General features: G+C 54.3%; 3 protein-coding genes across 7 annotated transcripts; 2 read left to right on the top strand and 1 right to left on the bottom strand.

Annotated features, from left to right (window-relative positions):
* The first annotated feature begins 24 nt into the window (after positions 1 to 24).
* Positions 25 to 6851, top strand: LOC140260968 (ras GTPase-activating protein 4-like). Its single transcript, XM_072353868.1, has 20 exons — positions 25 to 191; positions 2440 to 2496; positions 2645 to 2758; positions 2959 to 3020; positions 3103 to 3226; positions 3421 to 3502; positions 3591 to 3722; positions 3795 to 3886; positions 3962 to 4085; positions 4167 to 4320; positions 4463 to 4527; positions 4705 to 4817; positions 4893 to 5079; positions 5350 to 5487; positions 5562 to 5873; positions 5945 to 6082; positions 6150 to 6285; positions 6363 to 6483; positions 6556 to 6605; positions 6712 to 6851. The coding sequence occupies exons 1-20, from the start codon at positions 127 to 129 to the stop codon at positions 6822 to 6824; spliced, it is 2379 nt and encodes a 792-aa protein (XP_072209969.1). The 5' UTR covers positions 25 to 126; the 3' UTR covers positions 6825 to 6851.
* Positions 6852 to 6920: 69 nt separating this feature from the next.
* On the top strand, positions 6921 to 7968 carry POLR2J (RNA polymerase II subunit J). Its single transcript, XM_072353871.1, has 4 exons — positions 6921 to 7093; positions 7230 to 7319; positions 7416 to 7590; positions 7730 to 7968. Exons 1-4 carry the CDS (start codon positions 7041 to 7043, stop codon positions 7763 to 7765), a joined length of 354 nt encoding a protein of 117 aa, XP_072209972.1. The 5' UTR covers positions 6921 to 7040; the 3' UTR covers positions 7766 to 7968.
* A 149-nt stretch (positions 7969 to 8117) lies between these two features.
* LRWD1 (leucine rich repeats and WD repeat domain containing 1) lies at positions 8118 to 21003 on the bottom strand. 5 transcript variants are annotated; one of them, XM_072353862.1, is made up of 16 exons: positions 20743 to 21003; positions 19052 to 19193; positions 18237 to 18471; positions 17670 to 17789; positions 16450 to 16602; positions 15737 to 15877; positions 14796 to 15137; positions 14062 to 14188; positions 13728 to 13837; positions 13090 to 13297; positions 11445 to 11517; positions 11220 to 11360; positions 10814 to 10911; positions 10099 to 10260; positions 9305 to 9429; positions 8118 to 8464 (listed from the first exon to the last, which is right to left on the bottom strand). In XM_072353862.1, the coding sequence occupies exons 1-16, from the start codon at positions 20804 to 20806 to the stop codon at positions 8324 to 8326; spliced, it is 2382 nt and encodes a 793-aa protein (XP_072209963.1). In that variant the 5' UTR covers positions 20807 to 21003; the 3' UTR covers positions 8118 to 8323. The 5 variants fall into 5 exon arrangements, with proteins under 5 accessions (XP_072209963.1, XP_072209964.1, XP_072209966.1 ...); XM_072353863.1 differs by lacking the exon at positions 20743 to 21003 and adding an exon at positions 20170 to 20306; XM_072353865.1 differs by lacking the exon at positions 20743 to 21003 and adding an exon at positions 19726 to 19966.
* Between the last annotated feature and the right edge of the window lie 352 nt (positions 21004 to 21355).

Below are 21355 nucleotides of genomic sequence, written 5' to 3'. Positions count from 1 at the left end.
CCCACCTACCCAGCCCCGCTCGCTGATTGGTCGCCCTCCGTGCCGGCCCGCACATGGGCTCGGGGCTCCGTGGCCGCGGGTTCGGGGCCGCGCTCCGCTGCCCGCTCCGTCCGTCCGTCCGTCGGCATGGCCCGGCGCAGCGTGCTGTCCATCCGCATCGTGGAGGGCAGGAACCTGCCCGCCAAGGACATGTGAGTGCTGCCGGGGATGGGGGTTGGCATCTTGGCTCTGCATGTTGCTTTGCGTCCGGCCCCCAGGACAGCTCTGGGGGTATCCCTCCCACCCAATGCCCTGGGGCTCCCCATAGGGTGTGTTCGGTGTGACCCCTTGCGGCTCTTTGGGCTGGCTTCAGCACGTCTTCTCCCAGTGCTTTGGGATTTGGGACGGCTTTGGGATTCCCCCCTGCATGGCACTGAGGCAGCCCTTCCTTTAGGATCTCCCCCAGGTTGTTTGGAGGCGATCCTCCCAGCAGTGCCCGTGCACAGGGGGGTTCCTTCGAGCTGAATCTGCGCTGTCCCAGCAGCTCGGAATGCGTTGGGATCACCCCTGGGATGCGTTGGGATCACCCCTGGGATGCGTTGGGGTCACCCCTGGGATGCTTTGGGATCACCCCTGGGATGCTTTGGGGTCACCCCTGGGATGCGTTGGGATCACCCCTGGGATGCGTTGGGATCACCCCTGGGATGCTTTGGGGTCACCCCTGGGGTGGCTCCGTGGTTCTGTCCCTCTTCCAGCACCTGCTGCGGGGGCTGCTGTCCTCATCGGGTGGGGATTTCCCTCCTTGGCAGCCCCCAAAGTTCTGTCTGTGTGTCCCAGCATTATCCTCACCCTCCCGTCTCTATGGGGCAAGATTTGAGGGTGGGATGGGGACAGCACAGGGGGGACCCATCCATAGGGAGCCAGCACGGAGCGCACTGCGGGCTGCTGGAAAAGCAGCAAAAAGCCCCGCAGCCGTCATGGAAAAAGAGGATAAACAAGGGAAGAAGCGCAGCTTCTGGCTTTTTTAAGCTCCGTGTGTCAGGGCTCGTGTTTTGCAGTCCCTTGGCACGAAGCCCTGCGGGGACCTTGAGCCGGCGCGGGGGGGTAAAGGGCTGCGCCTTTCGGAGGGCAGAACGCGGCTTGGGATGCTGCCACGGGCAGAGCTCCATCCCGCTTTGCCGTATTTATGACCCCCCCCCCCGTCCCTCCGCCATCGGGATCGCTGTGATTTCCCCATGGAAATCCGAGATGTCACAGCGCTGCTGACCGGTCAGAGGCTGCCCGCAGCCGCCCACCCACGGCACGGCGTGTCCCCGGGCACGCTGACACCGCCGCCCCATCCTGCTCCCTCCTGACAGCGCTGTGATAGCGACGCGTTTCACCCCGCATCGACGCTGCTGCTTCCAGGCTGAGCTCCCTGCCTGCCGCTCTGTGCTTCCCCCTTCCTCCCTCCCTCCTACGAGCCCCTGCCCGGCTCCTCTTTGGCACCAGGACCCCCGTAAAGAGGCGGAATCGCGCTCTGCCCTATGGCACATCGCTGGGCTCCTCCCTGCATCCTCAGCGCAGGAAGACAAAGAGCATCCCCTGCTTTGTGTGCACGGCGCGGGCAGGTGGCACCGGGCTGTGTGTGCTCAGCGCCAGCTGAACGGTTTGCACAAGGCAGGAAATGTCAGCAATACAGCGGGGTTAATGATGCTTCAGCCGCCGTGTTCGTGCCGAACCTGCCCGCAGGAGAGCGGGCTCTTAGCAACCAGCGTGACACGGGGCTGCCCTGCTGGGGACACCCCGAGATGGGGACACCCTTGTGGCGTCCAGGATGCAGCTCGTGGTGCCGCTGGCCCTGCAGCTCCAAGGGAGGTGACGGCGGCAGCTCTCAGCTTTTTGCTTATCCTTGTTTATTTTACTTTCCCCAACCTGCTGCTTCTCACCTCCCAAGCAAACCCACCATCCCAGACACGTGGATCCTTCCGGACCCCCCCTGTGCCCCCCCTGCAGCTCTGGGCTCCAGCACCCCTGGGAGCTGCCAGCCCCACACTGAGAACCCAAAGCCCTTCGCCCCCATAACCAGCACGGTTCCGCCAGCTCCGCCGCCTCCGGCCGCAGTGAGTCACCATCCTCAGGAACTGAGCTGGCCATAAAGTGGTGTTTTGTTGGCAGTAGCACGGTGAGCTGAGCTGTTACCGGCTCACTGAGCATTGCTGTGACCACGGGTCTGTGTCACCGCAGTGTCCCCAGGGTTGTCCCCATCCCTACAGAGAGATCTGGGTTCTGGGTCCATTTGGGGGCTGGAGGGGGCTGTGTTGGCTCCTGGAGCTCCTGCTTTGGGGAAAGGGTGGGATTTGTTTGTTCCCTTTCCGATCTGGACCAGGAGCTGCCAGCAGCTGCCAGCAGGATGCTGTGGTCAGGGCCAGGAATTCAGGGTCACCACGGTGCTAATAGGGTCGTGCCATTGCCTTCCAGCACGGGGAGCAGCGACCCGTACTGCATTGTGAAGATTGACAATGAGGCCATCATCAGGTGAGCCCTGCTGCCCGCTCCCATCCGGGTCCCAAAGCTCTGCTTCAGGCTTGAGACATGGACCCCAGTGCCAACCCATAAGCCACCCCAGTGTGGGTGCTGTGCACCAGCCCTGGCTGGGATGTCACCGGTGCCATCTGTCCCACAGGACTGCCACGGTGTGGAAGACATTGTCCCCGTTCTGGGGGGAGGAGTATGAGGTGCAGCTCCATCCCACCTTCCACAGCATCTCCATCTACGTCATGGATGAGGATGCTCTCAGGTACAGGCAAAGCGCTTCGGGGACAACGCAGGGTTGGGCTGGCAATGCTCAACCCTATAGCAGACAGCAGAGAATCCACACCTGGCTGTGCAGTTGAAGGATTCGGGGCATCCAAACTGCCTGGCAGCAAGGGCCGGACAAGGAGCTCCGTGTCCCCCTTGGTGCCACCCTCTGTGCCACCTCCCTGTTGTGTCTTGCAGCCGTGATGATGTCATTGGGAAGGTGTGCATCACCCGCACCATGCTGGCAGAGCACCCCAGAGGTAGGGGACAGCGGGGTGTCCCCAGCCCTACACCCAGCCGTGTCCCCACACCCCCTGCCCATGGTGCCCACTGGTCCCATAGGATACAGCGGCTGGGTGAGCCTCAACGAGGTGGACCCCGATGAGGAGGTGCAGGGGGAAATCCACCTCCGCGTGGAGCTCCTGGAGGGCGGGCAGCGGCTGCGATGCACCGTGCTGGAGGCCAGGTGATGTTGGATTGGGGATGTCCCAGTCCTGGGGTGATGCTTTGGTGGCGCCTGCTGAGCCCTGGCTGCTCCGTGACTCAGTTTCCCCATTGCACCTGAGACTGTGGGGAGCCGAGGAGGGAAGATGGGGAGCGGTGGGAGCCCACTGTAGGGATTCTGGAGGCTCACTGGGAATTTCACCTTCTCCTCTACAGGGATTTGGCCAAGAAGGACAGGAACGGTGCATCCGACCCCTTTGTCTGCGTGAGCTACAATGGCAAAACACAGGAGAGCACCGTGAGCTCAACTCAGCGTATCCCCATCCCTGATGTCCCCGTGGGGGTGGGATGCGTGTGCCATGGGGACAGAGCCATCTCCTTCGCAGGTGGTGAAGAAGTCCTGCTATCCTCGCTGGAACGAAGCCTTTGAGTTTGAGCTGTCGAACCCCCCTGCAGAGAAGCTGTGTGTAGAGGTGTGGGACTGGGACCTCGTCAGCAAGAATGACTTCTTGGGCAAGGTGAGCCCCCAGAAGCACCACGCGTGGCCCCATTACTGGGGTGGGACGTGAGCCTGTCCCACCCGCCCCCAGGTGGTGGTCAGTGTGCAGGGGCTGCAGGCAGCCGGACATCAGGAGGGCTGGTTCAGGCTGCAGCCAGACACAGCCAAGCCCAGGGAGGACAGGTGAGTGTTTTGGGGTGTTCCAGAGGGATGTGCTGTGGGGTGCATGGTCTGCATCTGCTCTCTATGTTCCTACAGGCGCCGGGGCAGCCTGGGCTCACTGCAGCTGCAGGTGAGGCTGCGGGATGAGACGGTGCTGCCCTCTCACTGCTACCAGCCCCTGGTCCAGCTGCTGTGCCAGGAGGTGAAGGCAGGGCAGCAGGTGAGGTCCCTGCAGAGCCCCAATGGGACGCGGTCACGGTGCTGGTTGCCACTGTGCCACCACGTCCTCGTGCCCCTGCAGGCCGGCGGGGTGCACCTGGTCACCCTCCTTGATGAAACCACCACGGCCGAGTGCCGGCAGGATGTCGCCATCAACCTGGTGAAACTCTTCTTGGGCCAAGGGCTGGTGAAGGAGTTTCTGGACCTGCTCTTTGAGTTGGAGTTGGCCAAGCCCTGTAAGTCTGAGCTGGGAGTAGGGCTGGGTCTTCCTTACCTTCATTTGGAGCTGTAAACCTTCTGGTGTGCTCTGGTTGGGAAACCCGTTGGGTTCATCCCAAGGAACCCATTGGCTATAATTGGCTTTCTCCTGTTTCTCAGGTGAACCCAACACTTTGTTCCGGAGTAACTCCCTGGCCTCAAAGTCAATGGAGTCTTTCCTCAAGGTGCTGCTGCCCCCAAATCCCCCTTATCCACAAGAAGCTTCACCCCAAACCCTGCTCCTTGCAGCTCACCACAGCTCCACACTGTCCTAAGGGAAGGGCATGGAGAGCTGTGCCTGCCTCTGGGGCCAAGAGCTGGAGGAAACCCCCTAAGGTTGGGTGCTGTGGTCCCCTGGGCAGGTGACGGGGATGCAGTACCTGCATGCGGTGCTGGGACCCACCATCTCCCGGGTGTTTGAGGAGAAGAAGTACGTGGAGCTGGACCCCAGCAAGGTGGAGATCAAGGACGTTGGGTAAGGGGCACGGGGGCTGCAGGGGGTGCGGGTACTCGAAGTGCTTGGGACTGATGGGGTCTGCGGTGCCCGCAGGTGCTCGGGGCTGCACCGGGTGCAGACGGAGAGTGAGGTGATGGAGCAGGGCCGCCAGCTCCTGCAGTCCTACCTCGGGGAGCTCTTAGATGCCATCAGCAAGTCAGCTCCCAGCTGTCCTCCTGTCATCCGCGCTGCTTTCCGGCAGCTCTTCCAGCGCGTTGGGGAGCGCTTCCCCCAGCATCAGGTCAGGTCCAAACCCAGCAGTGGGGATGGAGGAACGGGGCGGACTTGGTGTTGCTTTGTGCCATGAAGAAGCTGTAGGTGCTCCATCCCTGGAGCAGCCCAAGACCGGGCTGCATGGGGCCCTGGGCGGCTTGAGCTGGCGGGGGGCAACCAGCCCGTGGCAGGGGGTTGGAACTGGGTGGGCTGTGAGGTTGACACAAGCCTGAAGCATCACGAGGGATGGTGCCATGGGGACGGACCCTCACACGTCTCGTGCCCCCGGTGGCCGCAGCACACTCAGTTCGTGGCCGTCACCAGCTTCCTGTGCCTGCGCTTCTTCTCGCCGGCCATCATGACCCCCAAACTCTTCCACCTGAGGGACACTCACGCTGACGCTCGAACCAGCCGCACGCTGCTGCTGCTGGCCAAGGTGAGGCGGGACGTGGGGACAGCGGGGAACGGGGGGCACCGGGGGCAACAACTCCACCATCCCACGGTCCGCAGGCTGTGCAGATGGTGGGCAACATGGAGCCGGCGGCGGGGAGAGCCAAGGAGGAATGGCTGGCCCCGCTGCAACCCGCCCTGCAGCACGGAGCCTCCCAGATGAGGGCCTTCATCACCCGGCTGGTGGGCACGGAGGAGGAGGAGGGTGGAGAGCAGCGGCCGTGTGCCCCCCGCAGCGCCGTGGTGAAGGAGGGGCTGCTCTTTGTCCACAAGACGCGGGGCAAAGGGCCGCTGCTTGCTTCCGCCTCCAAGAAGCTGCACTTCTGCCTCACCAGCGAGGAACTCAGCTTCAGCAAGAGCCCCGGGGCAGAGGTAGGGGGACGCGGGGTGGTGGGGTCCCATGGTGGCACACAGGGCAACAAATGCTGTGTCCCCAATGGCAGAGCTGCGGCTCCATCGCTTTGGCCAACATCCGAGCGGCCGAGAAGGTGGAGGAGAAGAGCTTCGGGAGCTGCCACGTCATGCAGGTGGTCTACGTGGACGAGGCCGGGCAGCAGGAGACGGCGTACCTGCAGTGCAAGGTGGGCTGGGCTGGGTCGGGGCTGTCGGCCATCGGGACGCTGTGACACCTCGCCGTGCGCCCCGCAGTGCGTCAACGAGCTGAACCAGTGGCTGTCTGCGCTGCGGAAGGTGTGCGGCAACAACCCGCAGCTGCTGCACTGCTACCACCCCGGGGTCTTCCGTGGGGACAAGTGGAGCTGCTGCCACCAGAAGGACCGGGCGGGTACGGGCTGCCGGCCGCGGGGTGGGGGTGACGGACGGGCGGCCCCACTATTGTTCGGCCCCTCTCGTGTCCCGCAGGACCGGGCTGCGGCCGGACCCGGCACAGCATCACCCTGCAGGACTGGACCGACCCGCTGCAGCCCGACGTGGAGGCGCAGCGGCTCTTCCAGCACCTCCTCGGCCTGCAGCAGCCGCTCAGGTGGGACCCCACAAGCGGGGACGGCCCCAACGTGCCCGCAGCCCCGCGGCCAACAACCCCCTTTCTCCGCAGGGAGAAGTACCGGCAGCTGGTGGAGCCGGGGGACCCTCGGAACGGAGAAGGTAGAGGCGGAGGGGAGGAGACAGAGGACCCCCCCCAATGGAGGCGCCGTGCTTCGGGGCCGCGCTGTGCTTTGGGGTCTCACCGCCCCCCGTTCCCCCCCCCCAGGTCCGCCGCTGCCCCCCGCGCTCCGCCGGCTCCTGGAGGCGCTGCAGGACCTGGATCGCCGCCACCGCCGGCTGCCCCCGGCCGAGCCGCCCCTGCCGGAGCTGCAGACGTGACGGACCGGGCCGGGATGGGGCGGGGGGGGGCGGCCGGGCCGCAGCGGGGCAATAAAGCGCAGTTCGACCCGCAGCGCATGCGCACTTTGTAGGACACCGCGCGTGGTCCGCCCGCACCGCAGGGGGCGCCACCGGCGGAAGGGAGGGAGGAAGTGAGAGCGGAAGTGACGCTCTGGGCGCTGCGGGAACCGCGGAGAGCAGCGGGGAGGCGGCGGGATGAACGCGCCTCCGGCGTTCGAGTCGTTCCTGCTCTTCGAGGGGGAGAAAAAGTGAGCGGCCGTCGGGATGGCGGGAGGGGGGGGGGGCGGGGGGGAGGGGGTTCCCCGGACGGGTCCGTGTCCTCCCCCGGTTCCCCCCGCGCTGTTGCGTGCAGTGAAGCGGCGCTCAGACGGCCCCGCTGTGCAGGATCACCATCAACAAGGACACGAAGGTGCCCAACGCCTGCCTGTTCACCATCAACAAGGAGGACCACACGCTGGGGAACATCATCAAGTCGTGAGCTGAGGCCGGGGGGGGCTGGGCCGTTCTAAAGGCCGGCTGTTGTTTAATGCATATTGTTTAATGCACGCTCGTTCGCTGCTGCTTTCCCAGGCAGTTGCTGAAGGACCCGCAGGTGCTGTTTGCAGGTTACAAAGTCCCGCATCCCCTGGAACACAAAATCATCATCCGCGTCCAAACGACCCCAGATTACAGCCCACAGGAGGCCTTCACCAACGCCATCACGGACCTGATCAGCGAGCTGTCCCTCCTGGAGGAGAGATTCAGGGTGAGCTGGTTTCTTTCTGCTGCAGGAAGCTGCTCCTTTGAAGCACAGAGGGGATGGTTCAGCCCAGAGCTGCTGTTCTGGTGTTTGATGTGAGACCGATGAGATTTCAACCATCCTGTTCTGTTTCTGTGCTTTACAGGTTGCCATTAAAGACAAACAAGAAGGAATCGAGTAACATTATCACACTAAGACCGGGCTGCACGTCTGATGAAGAATGCTGGCTCTGAGCGGAACGCTTTATTTAAACCTTCATTCACGCCAATGACTTTCCTTCTCGTCCTGCTTACATTTGGCAGCAGTGTTGGGAGGGGAGGTTTGTGTCCGACGTGTCTTGTTTGATTTCGTGGCTTAATTCACTAAAATGATTTTCACTTTTCACATTGGAGCCTCATTGTCACTATGTGCATTAGGCTGCAGCTCAGTCTGACTGCCCTCTGGGAATGAGGAGATGCTGAGCTGCAGTAGCGGGTCACATTCCCGGTTTCCCATTACAAGAAGTCTAGATTCTGGCAGCAGATTTGGTTGTTTTGTTTTATTAAGTGTCATTTCTATAAAACAAATGCACAAATTGTGTAAACTGACAGGAAAAAAGCCTGGATGAGTGGATGTGCTTAACGAACTCTTTTACCTTTTGCACGTAACAGCTGGTCTAGAAAACTTCATGGTTATATGGGTAACAGTCACCAATACTGCACTAATTCAAAACACGGGGATGAACTTCTATAACAAGGAACTATGACTTCTTCCAAATTGCTGTAATGTTCACACTAGTGAGAGCAACAAGGTAAGTGAAAGTAGGGTCTGTGATCACGTTGTTTATGTAGACTTCACTCAGGTGGTCCCCATTTGCTCGCAGCTCTGGCCATTTGAGAATCTACAGAGAGAGCAAAGTTTGTGGAGGAAAGGAACGGTATCATTGTCCCTGAAACTTGGGGAATATCAATTATTACAAAGCTGGATCTGGGTGGTGTCCAAAGAGGTCACAGCCCTACCAGCATGGTGGAGCTGAAATGAAAGCTTCTTCCTTATATGCCTATGTGCCAGTCCTGCTGATGGACTGGAGCTCAGTGCAAGAGGGACTTAGCAGAAAGGAAAAACTCAGAGCAGCTCCAACAGCTGACTGCTGATTGCAGCATGTTTATGGAACATGAGGTCACATCGTACTTAGATACAGTTAGAGCTCAAGACCACAATGTGCCTCGCAGCCTTTGTGAATGTGTAATTGTTACTGACCCCCAGCAGGAGTGTGTTCAGGAAAAGAATGAGCAAAAGGGAAGCAGGAACACTTGCCAGAAGCTTGCCCTTCCCCACATGCAGTTCTACCAAGGAGCAGCTGCTGCTGTTACCCTCCACTCATCCAGGCAGGGAAACAGTGGCTGCACACCAGACAGCAGTGCAGGAACAGCTTGTGTTGCCGGCCATATACAGTCTAACCATCATATTTTTTTCAGAGAGGCCTTTCCCAAGGAAAAGTTGTCCAGCTGCGGCATACAAGAGTGAACAAATTTGCTTTGCAGCTCATAATCCCTGTCACAACTGTGTGTGTGTGTGTGATTTGAAGTGGCCTTGGTCACACTCTGGAGATTGGTTTTAATTGGCTACAAATGTTAGGTAGAGAAAATACGAGGCATGTTCTGGTGTGAAACTGCTCAAGAGAGCTGCCCTGGGGAGGAAGGGAAGCACAGCTCTGACACAAAGGGTAAATGAGACCTACCTGTGTGGGCGGGATTCTCTTGTCTGAGTGTTTTCCCTTGGCAGAGCTCCATGCTGTGGTGTAGCTGGAGAGGTGGTAAATCCACACACTTCCCTTCTCATCACCGCAGAACACGTGCAGTTTTGCTGTAAGACCAAAAGAAGAAGCAGGAAAATTAGAGTGGAGTCCATTCTACTATAAAGCTGAGCTCCAGGCAGTGCTTTGCCCTCTCAACGGAGGATGTCACATTCCATCACATTCCATCAAAATGATCTTTCTGGCACCAAAAAAACCCCCATCCCACTAAATTTCAGCTCTGGAAAGAAGCCTCCATTCAGACTCTATAGTTTTGAAAAGCAATGCTCAGATCAGGTTTCTTCTCATTAGTCCTACACTGCATCGTGACAGCTGTATCACAGCAAGGTAAAACACCTCTGCCTTTAAAAGTCAAGGAACAGCCTCAAGTATTTATATGCAGCAGGTGCCCATTAGCTGCACTGTGCTGGGATTGCAGTGCTGCAAGTTAAGGGTTCCTGTTGCTCATGGGTGGCAGGCCAGCTGTGCTCTCTTAGCCTGGGAATTAAATCCACTCTTCTGCTTTAAACAGGCTCCTCCAGTGAGTGGGAGACACCTGCAACTATAAACAAGTAAACCTTGAGCAGTGGGCTGCCTCTGGTGCAGTGGGCTGCCTCTGGTGCAGTGGGCTGCCTCTGGTGCAGTGGGCTGCCTCTGGTGCAGTGGGCTGCCTCTGGTGCAGTGGGCTGCCTCTGGTGCAGCCCTGCTACTTGGGAGTGCTGAAGAAGGGTGCTGCCTACCTGGGCAGGTGCTGAGTGTGAGATAAGACAAATCTGTTGTGGACCACTCCAATTCAGCTAGAATAACTGCAGGCACTGTTCGCTGGCTTCCTTTCCTCTTCGTGTCAAAAGACGAACTCCAGCTCCATAAGTAAATGCATCCTGGTTTGGAGCTCTTGGAAACTAGGGAAGAAAACAGAAGACGACGTAAAGGTGCTGAGAAGTGCTTCAGCACAGCTGGGGAAGGCAGTCCATCCAGAAAGTGGCTTTTAAGACATGGGATCTGACAGCAGCAGCAACTTCCACTTCTTTTACCTTAATTCAGGATAATTGGAGGTTTCAGGGGGATTCTCAGTCCCCACACGTTCCAAAACTGCAACCAGCAGAACTATTCAGAATGACCCACTCAAAGGCCTTACAGAGCCTGCGAATTGTGGGACCCAATCCTCTGCAAAGGGCTTTTAGCAGCCCTCGAACAGCAAAGGATTCTTCCCCTTCCATTTCAGCACTGCTAAGCAAAGTCTGCTGTGTTGAGTCTATTTTTTTTCCAGCTCTGCTCAGACACGACTCCATACCTCATCCTCATAGAAAGCTAAGTCTAGAAGGAAACTCCATTGAGTGTAGCCCTTCAGAATCTACAATAGATGCATTTACACCCCATTTACTTCCTCTACATCGTCCTTCCACACCGAGGTACCTGACTTCTTGTGGATCTGGCTATCCTGTTTATACTCACCTACGACATCATCATTCAGAAAAGCCAAACCATCCACCCTGTGAGATGTTGACATTTCTCCCTCCTCATCAGGAAATTTGAATGAGGCTTCAAAAGGTCTGGGGAAGGAAGAGAGAAATAATTCAGGCCCTGAACGAGCAGCACTGAAAATGTGCTTAGATACAGAACCCAACGAATGGAAATCCACGTGTTAATCTCTTTCCAGATAAAGCAGATTGATTTCCCACTTGAAATTAGTTTTTCAGATATCTGGACTTTTTAATGTACCAGAAGCCTGCTCGTTTCAGGGACTGCTGTTTTACTGCCTTTAAATTTGGTGAGCCATGCTGCATTCCTGGCACAGACCTCCACATGAAATGAAGCCAGGACTACTTCTGTTGTTACAGAAAACAATTCTTGCTCTCACCTGCTTTTCTCTTCCTTCTCCAGCTTTATATTCCATGCAAAGCAGCCTTCTTCACAGCCAGCCAGCAGGTACTGCTCTGGGCATGTGGGGACCAGGGCAATCCGTAAGGGTACAGACAAACATTCCAGTACCAGCAGCTGGCTAAAAAGAGAACAGTGAAGTGGTGCTGCAAAGCAATAGTTACAGGCTCTTAGACTGGCCACATCTATTTTTTTGTACCTTTACCTTGCTTTGAAATTGTAGTCACAGTCTGGAATTCCAATATCCCAGAGCACAATTCTCTTGTCATAGGATGCAGCTGTAGGACACAGAAGAGAGGCAGGTAGTAACACCGCTGCTCATTTGGCTCTTATCGTGCTAGCTGGCAATTCTACCTGTCAGAGTCTACAACACTAAGCCTGGGGCATCACAGAGCTCATCAGAGTACAGCAGCAGTCATTGAGGCTCCCAGCTCAACACCACCTCATAGACATTGTCACACATGCACATTCACTCACATGCATTCTTATCCTGTGCTCCAAGAGGAGCAGGCAAAAGCAAAGTTTGGCTCCTGGTGTCTGCTACCAAGTTGTGGCTTCAGGAGGACATTAATTAGTGCTCATTCAAGTACCTGTTTCTGGTCATGGGCTCTTACGGACCCTACCATGTGAGCTCCACTCCCTACTCTCAGGCAGATTCCACTGTATTCCACATGTTGTGTTTGCATCCACAGCAGCTCCCATTGGGAAAGTTAGGGACAGATGTAAAATAAAAGACTCTTACTGCCTTTGTCACCCAGCTGACCGAGTGGCAGCAGTAACAAGGCTAAGACAGTATTTCCTGTGATCAGAATTCCCATGACTTGGCATTAAATCAAACAAGTTAATGCCCTGTCTCCAGCACAAAAAGACTTAATTGATTACAGATTTTTGTATTAAATAAAATAAGCCTCGCTGTCCACACCTGAGCAACACTATCAAGCTCATCAACCCTGCACTACTAAGCATTACATGGGTGTGGTAGCAATCTTCCCAATCTCTTTAGGTTTCTGCTTTTTACACTGTTGAGTTTTCTCTTGGAAAGCATCCATTGCAGCTGCCCTTGTTTTAAAGACATTCCACTTTAATGGTTCATGTAGCACTCTTAACTGCTCCAGGATGTGCGCAATTGTAGGCAAGAGGGACAATGTGCTGTGGGGTGCAGGTGTGGTCTGAATGTCCCTGTAACGGCTTACTTAACAGACCTGACAATGCAGCTGCAATTTGTAACACGATGGTTCGTTTCCCACCACTCCTTAAGCCTTAGTCTCAGTGGGGCCCTACAGCAGCTCACTTCTACCTCAGGACCTGGACAGAAATTTCTGACAAGGCACAGAACTCTACAGATTTTCGTTTATTTCAAAGCAATTAAGGGCACTGTTTTGCTCATTAGAACAACAAAACCCAACAGGCCAAGATATGCTGCACTGTCCCTCTTGCCATGCTTAACGAGCGCCCTGCTAGCTGGCTGCCTGCTGCATTGCCCCCAGCAGGCTGCTCTGCCTATCATTCTTCTTACCCGTCCCTGTGGAACGAATCCACTATTGGAACAGTTTGGGGCTGGTTTGTGGCAGCCTGAGAGCCAGCACAGCAGGGAGCTACTGAGTGAGAAACTGGAGCTGCTGCACCTCAGCTAAGGAGTCAGACTGAAACAACTTGCACCTGCTGCGTTCTAGTGGCACCCAAAAAGAACTCTCTGTATAAGACCTGTCCAAAACTCTTGCTTGTGTGGTCCCAGTAAACACTCAGCTACCCAAACCTGCTAGCAAGGGTGATGGTTCCCCTTGTGAAGGAAGCCCAACCTCTTCCAGATGAGGTAATGAAGCTAAGGGGATTCTGAAGCAGAGACTTACTGAAGAGGTGAGTTTTTTGAGTTGGGCTGAAGCAGACGGTTGCAATGGGCTTTTTATGAGCCTTTATTTCTCCGTAGCAGAAGTCAGCTGCCACATGAATCAGTTTGACAATCCCTCTCCTTCCTGCAGCTGCCAAGATATTATGAGATTTCTTCCGACTGTCACTGATCACCATTGGGAGAGTTGTCCATGCAACACTGAAGAACTCCTAGGACAGAAGGAAACCGAGAACAGCATAAAGAGAGTCAGCAGGAAGGTTGTTAGCTCAGAGATAACAGCTGCCATGGAGCAATCCAGGTGAACTGACACGACTATTCAGGCATAAGCACTGCATTTCAGAACACCTTCAGAAGAATGAAATCTAACAAAACAGGATGTTTATTAGTCTATGCTGTCAAGCTTTCTTACACACACACATATGCTTCTCTAAATAAAAAAAGAGAGGCATAAAACTGATAAAATGAAAGCAAACCAGGCTAAAAGGACAAGCAAGAAATATTTACTACCCATCTTTTAAGACCTGTCCACAGTAATGCTTGCAACCTTCTTTCAGAATTGTTCACAACATCTTTATCTGTGGAATTAAACAGGATTATGGAATTTCCATTTAATGCTTATTGTTCATATTTGCAACCTACCTCTGTAGGCACCTTATACTTCTTCAGCACCATCCCTGTTTCACAGTCGATCAGACAGACAGACTCCCCTCCACACGTCGCCACAGTTCTGGAACAACTCACAATGGGATCTGAAAACGAAAAGAGAAGGTGAGAAGTTCACGGATTACATGTGAAGACTGCACACGGCCTGGTGCTCTCCCAGACTCCTGTTTTCATAAGTCAAAGTATGTACACGAATCTCTTCCTGACAAGAGATTACAGCTTGATGAAGTTGGGATCTAGCACATGGGATCTGCTGGGATTCCAGAGCCTGGTGGTTCAGAGAATCCTGCAAACCTCTTTAAGAGCTCACCTTTCCTGGGTGCACAGTCTAGCAATGGCTCGAAGACACAGGACCAGAGCTGCGTTTTAAAATCCTCGCGGCTGTTGCCTTTACTGTGACACTGGAGAAAATGCAATGGCTCTGCACTGAAATCCTCCTACAATAAACCATCCACACTTAGAAAATTCATTCTCCTCACAGTGGTTAGTGACTGCCTTGGAGAACCCCTCTACCAAACACAGCAATCTGAGTTAAAACAGAGTATTTTTCATCCCTCCTGGGCAGGAGAGATTAAGGTGCCGCTGATGCTCAAGACAACCAAAATAGAAAGAAACTCTTTGAAAGACAACCAAAATAGAAAGAAACTCTTTGAGAAAAGGTGTGCCCCATAGACCCCAGCACTGAACTTTCTTCCCTCTTGCAGAGAAACATGAAAAACCCTTCTAGAACCCCACTGGTAAGAGCTGAGAGGGAAACACTTTCTCCCATGCAGCCATCAGCTTGACCTGAGAGCAAGTCATGCCAGTCCCATTTCTAAGAACAGGCTTTCAGAGCACCACCTCTGCTGGTCCATCCATCCCTTGAGGAGAATTCACTGTGTTCAGCCTTCCCTGAAATTTCAGAGATTTAAAAGAAAAGAAATCACAGAATAGAACTGTAACTTATGATATATCTGGCCAGTCATGAGCTCCAAGACTAAACCTGCTCCACCCACTAAACCATGAAGCTGAAAACCTGCCTCCCCAGGGGGGTGATGAACATACCTTGCCTTTGGAGTTCCTTACTGGAGTCAAATTAACAACCCCGTTGTCCTGTTCCTGGCTTTTCTGTTCTCCTGTCAGCTGGCTGGATCTTCTATTGCTTTGCCCTTTGGGTAACTGCTCTCTGTTCTTATGAGTCCCTTCATCCCCCTGCTCAGCGGTTGCCTCTTCGGCTGGCTCATTTGATGCTCTTGCTTTATCAGGAGCTGGGTCATCCTCCTCCTGACTGGAATTTCTGGGATTAGGGACAGTCTCCTTCTTGGTTTTTGCCTGGGACTTGGACTTCTTCCTTCCATAACGTGATTTTGAACAATTTCTTTTCCTCTTTCTGGGAGTTACTGTGACCTATAAGGCATGTTGTCAGTTGTCAGCTTCCCCAAGATGCGCAGATGGTTTGCAAGTAAGAAAGATTCTTTATTCAAATCCCGGTACCCTCCCAGAGTCACAGACTAAGTTCCAAAAACCAGACAGCCTGGACTTACAGAGTTCCTAAAGGCAGAAGCTAATGACAGCCTGATTTGCAATTCAATTCTCCTGCCTTACATACATGGAAAAACAAATCTGGCCCACGGTCTAATACAATTCAGTCTGCAGCTGTTTCAAGAGGGCAAGCACCATCTCAGCCTGACCACGTCAGCCCAGCTCTCTCATAAAAAATACTGCTCCCCCAGAGGAAGGGTGGAGTGGGTTGTTTTATACTCATGAGATCTTTTGGGTTTCCTATGAATGGAGCAGCTCTGTCCTCCTGAATAGCAACCCAACCTCCTTATTGTTGGGATGGCATCAATCTGGCCATAAAGAAGAAGTCCCAGTTGCTGAACACAGGCTGCAGCCTGAGACTGTCCCCAGAGTTACCACAGGGTCATTAAGGGAAACCAAGCATTACTGAATATGCTAAAATCTAATATAAAAAGAAAAGTAAATTATTAATGCACATCACCTACCTTAGCCTCCTCCTCTGCAGCTTCCTTGGAGCTTTCTGCACTTTCTTCCTCATTCTCATCCATGTTCTCCTCTGTTTCGGTATCTGTGTTTAACTCCAGACCCAGTGAGCCAGTCAGAAACTCTTCTGCAATCATTTTCACCTTAGAAACAAATATGTTGATTGATACAAAAGAAAGATAGTAAGAAATCACAGCCAAACTCTGATACCTCATGACAAGAGTTGGTTTGCTGGGCTTTTAAGTTTGTTCTCCCCCCATTCTACGTGAATATCACAAGGTCATTTCACTGGTCATACTGAAATGTGCAGGCTGGTGCACCAGCACGCCTCTCTGATCAACCATACAGATCATCCAGATGTTGCAAACTGCACAGGACAGACCAGAATCTGCAGATCTGCACTGCAAATGAGTGATTACAATGACTTCAGCAGATGATCACCACTCTGTAGTGCATCACGCTGCCTTCAGAATGGACTTTTCACCTCCACACTCAACATCAGTGGTAGTTTGCGTTGCTGACTAGGTCTGTGCTACTTGATCCAAGAACTTTGTTTTGTGAAGAGGTTACCAGAACACCATGAGGGGAAAAAAATGATACCATCCTCCTGAAAGAATCCTCTGAGCCCAAATCCATGTTGTCCTTCCATCGGAGCTGTTCAGGATCAGGCTGTAGAGCTCTTGCCAGAAGAAAGGAGGAGTGAAAAGCAACTTACCCGCCAGCGGGTGAATTCACTAAGGGAGCTGGGTCCATACACCACATTGGTCTGTACTGACTTCAGGAACTTTTTCTTGATAGACTTCACTTGCTCAGCTGTGTACTTCTCAGGAAGTTGGTCACGGAAGAACTCTTCCCAGTGAGCAGTAACCTAGGCAGAAAGATGGTGGTTACACAACAGTATACCACAGAAAAGCAAAGCAGAAAAGCACAACAGTACTCATCAAAACCTTTCAGAAGCTGTCAACCCTGTGACTCCACTACCCACATGATGGCACTTACTCAATTTATTTGACCAGCACTTGAAGCACAACCTCAATGCAAACAAAATCCAGTCCCTCTAATCCAAGCTTGTGCAGCAAAGAATATACCGTCAAGATGAACTCAGGCCAATGCCTGATTTCATGCCTCATGATCCACAGCAAGTGGTCTTAAGAAGTCTCACACTGTTCTTCACTGCCAGAGAGCAGCTGACAGGTAATTGTAACAGGCATGGGACAATGGGGACATTTGAGTTTTCTTGTAGTTCAACAAGTGCATGCACAAGCACAGTATGCACAAGCCATCATCATTTGTAAATTCAGATACCTTGGCTCCAAAGGCTTCTGAACCCTGGGCACAATCAAAGGGACAATATGTCATGAGCTGAATGACCATCTATGCAAGTAAAAGTACCATTCCAGGCATGCGGAGCAAAAGAAGAACGAACAAATCTTTGTTCCTGGAGCACACTGGGAAAAAATCAAGATTATCCTGAGCCTGGTTTTGAACTCCCATTCCTGGAGCCAGGACAGTAGCACCAACTACACAGAGAAGTGCATGCAGCTGGTGAAGGAAGCACTCCATTTCTTCCATATTTGCATGGCAACTGAGTGACCTAGAAAACTGGAAGCTCAAACACAGCCCTCGCTGCTCGTGCCCCTGTGGAGCGCTCATAACAAATCCTCTTTGCTAGACAAGAATGCTCTGGCTGTCAGTTCCTGCCAGTTTTTCAGCCTAGTACTCCAGCAGAGTCAGGCACAGCAGCTCTATGGAAACGCAGAATGTCCTCACGCTGATTGAAACTGAAGGTAGAAGTGGCAACAGAACGAGTAGAACAAACGCAAGCAGTGACCAGAGAAAGTAGTAATGAGATAATTAAAGCACACCCCATACTGTGGTATGATATTTAGTTACTTTGCAGGTGTTCACAGGTGAAGAAAACACTGCCCATCTTACCTTGCTGGTCAGCTTACGGCTATTGACATGCCTCACATGATTGGCCAGCTTGGTTATGTCCTTGCCGTTGAGCAGCCGAAGATTTTGCAAAAGAAACATCACTTTATAATCATCATTGAGCTAGAAAGACAGCAGAGTTACAAAAATGGTACACGTGGTGGTTGCATCAGTTCATACAGTGTTCCCTATTAATATACAACTCAAGGAAAAGCAGGATGTGATTACTCGACAAAGGACACTCCATAAAATCCTCTGAGCATTTCTGACTCAAGTAACAACTTGTAGTTGTAAATTAGGATTCCTCTGTAAGCTGGGATCTTCAGCAATGCAGACAAATGCCTCGTACATCTGCAGTACTTGACACCAACACAAGGTGGTGGTGGTGAAACTGGGCTCTGGCCTGCCTGCAAGGCAGAGCATTCTGTTCACATCCTGGGCAATAAAAGCACTGCCTGCTTTTTAAGGTGGCCTCACTTGTTGCCTAAGAATAACATATTATTTATGTTATGTTTATTTCTGTTTATTTCCACCTCTATGTAATATCTGTAAGAATGGGAAATAACTCACTGTGAGGTACCCATTGTTCTCGTAATTCAGCTCCTCGAGCAGAGGGAACTGTTTCAGAGCAGTGACATCTTCCAGCTGGTTGTTGTTGCAGTTCAGGACACGCAGATCAGGCAGGGTCAGGCTGTTGGGAAATTTGTCCAGTAAATTATCAGAGAGATCCAGCTTCTGTAGATGCCTCAGACGTGAAAACAAACGCGGGTCTAAGTCTCCGGTCTTCAGCTGCAGCTTGGACAGGCTGAAAGGGAAAGAGAACATCAGCTACCTGCATTTCACTGCAAAACAAGTCCTGACTCTCACAGGGTACAGGGCTACACCTTGGGGCACTTCTCAGTCTGGTCTGAGAAGGGATAAAGCATCCTTCCTCAGCAAGAAACTGAAAACTGCATTACGGGAAGGATTGTGTAGGTCTGATTAGACCATTTAGTCCATAGGGAACTTCCAGCACTGTCAGCCAGGGTCTCCTGAGGAAATAAGCCCAAGTTCCTCTGACAAACAGAATCTCTACCTGTAATGACTGGTAAATAAAGGGCCATATCCAGAAAATACAAATAAATCAGGTACATAAATTGAGAAAGCAAGATCACTTCTCACTCGTCACCTCAGAAGCCTCTTAGCATTAGGAAATCAGAGCCCAGGAAACAACATATACTGAGAGGAGAGGCGGTAACTGTAGCAGCTCCCTGATCCTGCCCTGAGAACACCAGCTCTAATTCTGTGCTTTGTAACGACCTTTCTTACTTGAGTAGAAATGCCTGAAAGGAGGATCATCCATGCTGAACTAATGTGGAATTTTCCACAGGCCCGCTTGCACTTACTTCAGTGTCTCTATCTTTCGGAGCCTCGTCGATTTCGGAACTGCTCTTTCCAAAAGAAGCTCTGTAGTAATCTTTGACATCTTTATCTTCGCCCTCCTGCTGCAATCACCAAGCAGCTGTCCGACCTCTTCTGGTAACCCCCCTGGGAAAACAAACAGGGATAAGGAGAAGTCCTTTGCAACCGGCTGTATAAGGGAGAAAAAAGTGTTATGAGGTTGACGACTGCTTCTGCTGCTGGGTTTGAAGTGCTCCTTTCTATGGGTGGGATGAAAACACCGGGGGTATTCATTAAGGTGGGCCCACCCAGAGCATCCCAAAAGCTTGCCCTGCGGGTGACAGACCTGCTGCAGGTGAGCTGTCTGCACCGCGAGGCCTCTCAGCATTAAGGGCCTCTCCTGTGCAGCCAGGCTCCGCTCCGAGGGTTTCCCCATAGCAGCGCTCAGGATGAGCACACTTATGGCAGCCGTGTCCTCCGGGGGAGGCGACACAGGACGCAGCGCTGCCCAGACAGACGGACTCCTCGCTGACATCCCCTCAAGCTGTGGCACGCCGGATTAATCACCACCACAGCGGCACCAGCTCAGCAAGGCTTTGCTTCGCCCTTCCTGCAGGCAACTTCTCCCGTTACCGCCCGAAGCCCCGTCCCCCCGTTCCTCCCCTGGGACCCTCCGCACACAGACAGCGCTGGATGCTCGACGTGCCCGCACCCAGGGCGCTGCTTTGTCCGGGCACCGCACGGCTAAGAGGCGGAAAACGAAACGGCGGCGCCCGAACGGAGCGGCGGCAGCTCGTCCCGGGCCCGGAACGGCCGCGTCACGCAGCGGGCACGAGGCCCGCGCCAGGCCGCCCCGTGAAGCGCTGTGGGCTCCCGGTGCCGCCCGGTCGCTCCGCCCCGTCCCGCTCCGGCCCGGCCCGCCCGAGGGCGCGGCCCCGCGCTGCCCACACCGCGCCGCGGCCCGGAGCGCTCCCGGGGGCGCGCGGCACTACAGCTCCCAGCGGCCCCCGCGGCGCACAACAGCGTTAAAGGGCCCCGGCGGCGCCGCGAGGGATGCCGGGAGAGCGAGGCCGCCCCCGGCCCCGCCGCGCGGCCTGCACCGAGCCCGCGTGCCGCCCCTCACCTGCAGCGGGCCGGGCCGCGAGGGCGGAACGGGAGAGAGAACGGCCGCGTGTCGAGCTCGGCCGGGCGGATGGAGGAGGAGGAGGCGGCGACGGCGAGCGGCGGCGCGGGGCCGGGCTGCGGCTGCAAGGGGATCCGCTCCTGCCTGCTCTGCGAGGGGCCCGCGCAGGCCGCTCCGCCCACGCAGGTAGCGGGGAGGGGGCGGCGGGGCGGGGCCGGGGGCGGGGCGGGACGCGTCCCCTCGGGCTGCGCGGGCGGCGACGTGCGGGACCCCCGGAATGGGCGCGCGGCAACGAGGGCCGCACCGCACCCTGCGGCTGCGATCACACGGAGCGCTGCGGGACGGCGGGCGGCACCTGGAAGCCTTCATCAGTGCGGGATGGAGGCCGTGAGGGGAAGGAGCGCTTAGATAGAACGGGCAGGACAGGGAAGGGCTGCCCTCAACATGCGTTACACCTCCAGGAGCTTCCACATTGAGCTTATGGGGGTAAGAAAGAGAAACAGCTCATCAGGAGAGCTTCCCCCTCACGTGTTTGTCACCTCCTTTCTGCAGGGTTATGATCATTTCACTTACTGTCCTGCGACGGGTTTAGCTGAAGGCAATGAGCGCTCCCCATTTGCTGGCTGGGCGTTTCCATTCCCGGGGGTGTTTCTGATGGAGGAGTTTGTTGGTGAGGATGAAGAAGCGGAGATGGTTGAACTGATGGACCGGGATGAATGGAAGCCCTCGCAGTCTGGACGGAAGAAGCAGGTTTGGCTTTACAAGCACGTTTCTTCTTCGATCCCTCTGCGTTTCGAACCCAACCCACTTACATGTTCCATTAACAGCTCTGCTTCAGGAACTTGTTCTGAAATCATTTACAAGGATGACTTCTAATTAAAACCAGCTGCTTGCAGAAGCAAATGACAGTGATATTCAGTACCGGACGTTGCACATTCGGGCACTAAAGTTCACACAGTCTTTGAGTGAGAGAAGTAAGGGTTGGGGTTGTTTTTTGCTTTACAGCTAAGAAATGGAATACCAGAGAGGTGAATGTAGCCTGTCCAGGTCAGCTCCTTGGGGAAGTCAGCTCCTTGCTGTCACCATCCCTGGGTTTTCCAGAAGAGAGCAGATTTGGCACTGAGGAGTGTGGCTTAATGGGCACAGTGGGGATGGGCTGATGGTTGGACTTGGTGCTCAGAGCTCT

Source organism: Excalfactoria chinensis, chromosome 19 (assembly GCF_039878825.1).
Source record: "Excalfactoria chinensis isolate bCotChi1 chromosome 19, bCotChi1.hap2, whole genome shotgun sequence".
Classification (NCBI taxonomy): domain Eukaryota; kingdom Metazoa; phylum Chordata; class Aves; order Galliformes; family Phasianidae; genus Excalfactoria; species Excalfactoria chinensis.
This window is presented reverse-complemented; position numbering and strand designations above follow the sequence as displayed.

Excerpts from the sequence above, each read along its gene's own strand:
- LOC140260968 (XM_072353868.1), top strand. The coding sequence starts at position 127 with ATGGCCCGGCGCAGCGTGCTGTCCATCCGCATCGTGGAGGGCAGGAAC. Across the intron at positions 3,021-3,102 it reads GCTGGCAGAGCACCCCAGAG|GATACAGCGGCTGGGTGAGC; the intron begins GTAGGGGACAGC and ends CTGGTCCCATAG. Across the intron at positions 5,488-5,561 it reads CGCTGCTGCTGCTGGCCAAG|GCTGTGCAGATGGTGGGCAA; the intron begins GTGAGGCGGGAC and ends CACGGTCCGCAG.
- POLR2J (XM_072353871.1), top strand. The coding sequence starts at position 7,041 with ATGAACGCGCCTCCGGCGTTCGAGTCGTTCCTGCTCTTCGAGGGGGAG. Across the intron at positions 7,320-7,415 it reads CTGGGGAACATCATCAAGTC|GCAGTTGCTGAAGGACCCGC; the intron begins GTGAGCTGAGGC and ends CTGCTTTCCCAG. Across the intron at positions 7,591-7,729 it reads TCCTGGAGGAGAGATTCAGG|GTTGCCATTAAAGACAAACA; the intron begins GTGAGCTGGTTT and ends TGTGCTTTACAG.
- LRWD1 (XM_072353862.1), bottom strand. The coding sequence starts at position 20,806 with ATGGAAACGCCCAGCCAGCAAATGGGGAGCGCTCATTGCCTTCAGCTA. Across the intron at positions 11,361-11,444 it reads GACTACAATTTCAAAGCAAG|CCAGCTGCTGGTACTGGAAT; the intron begins GTAAAGGTACAA and ends TTCTCTTTTTAG. Across the intron at positions 8,465-9,304 it reads AGAGAATCCCGCCCACACAG|ATTCTCAAATGGCCAGAGCT; the intron begins GTAGGTCTCATT and ends CTCTCTCTGTAG.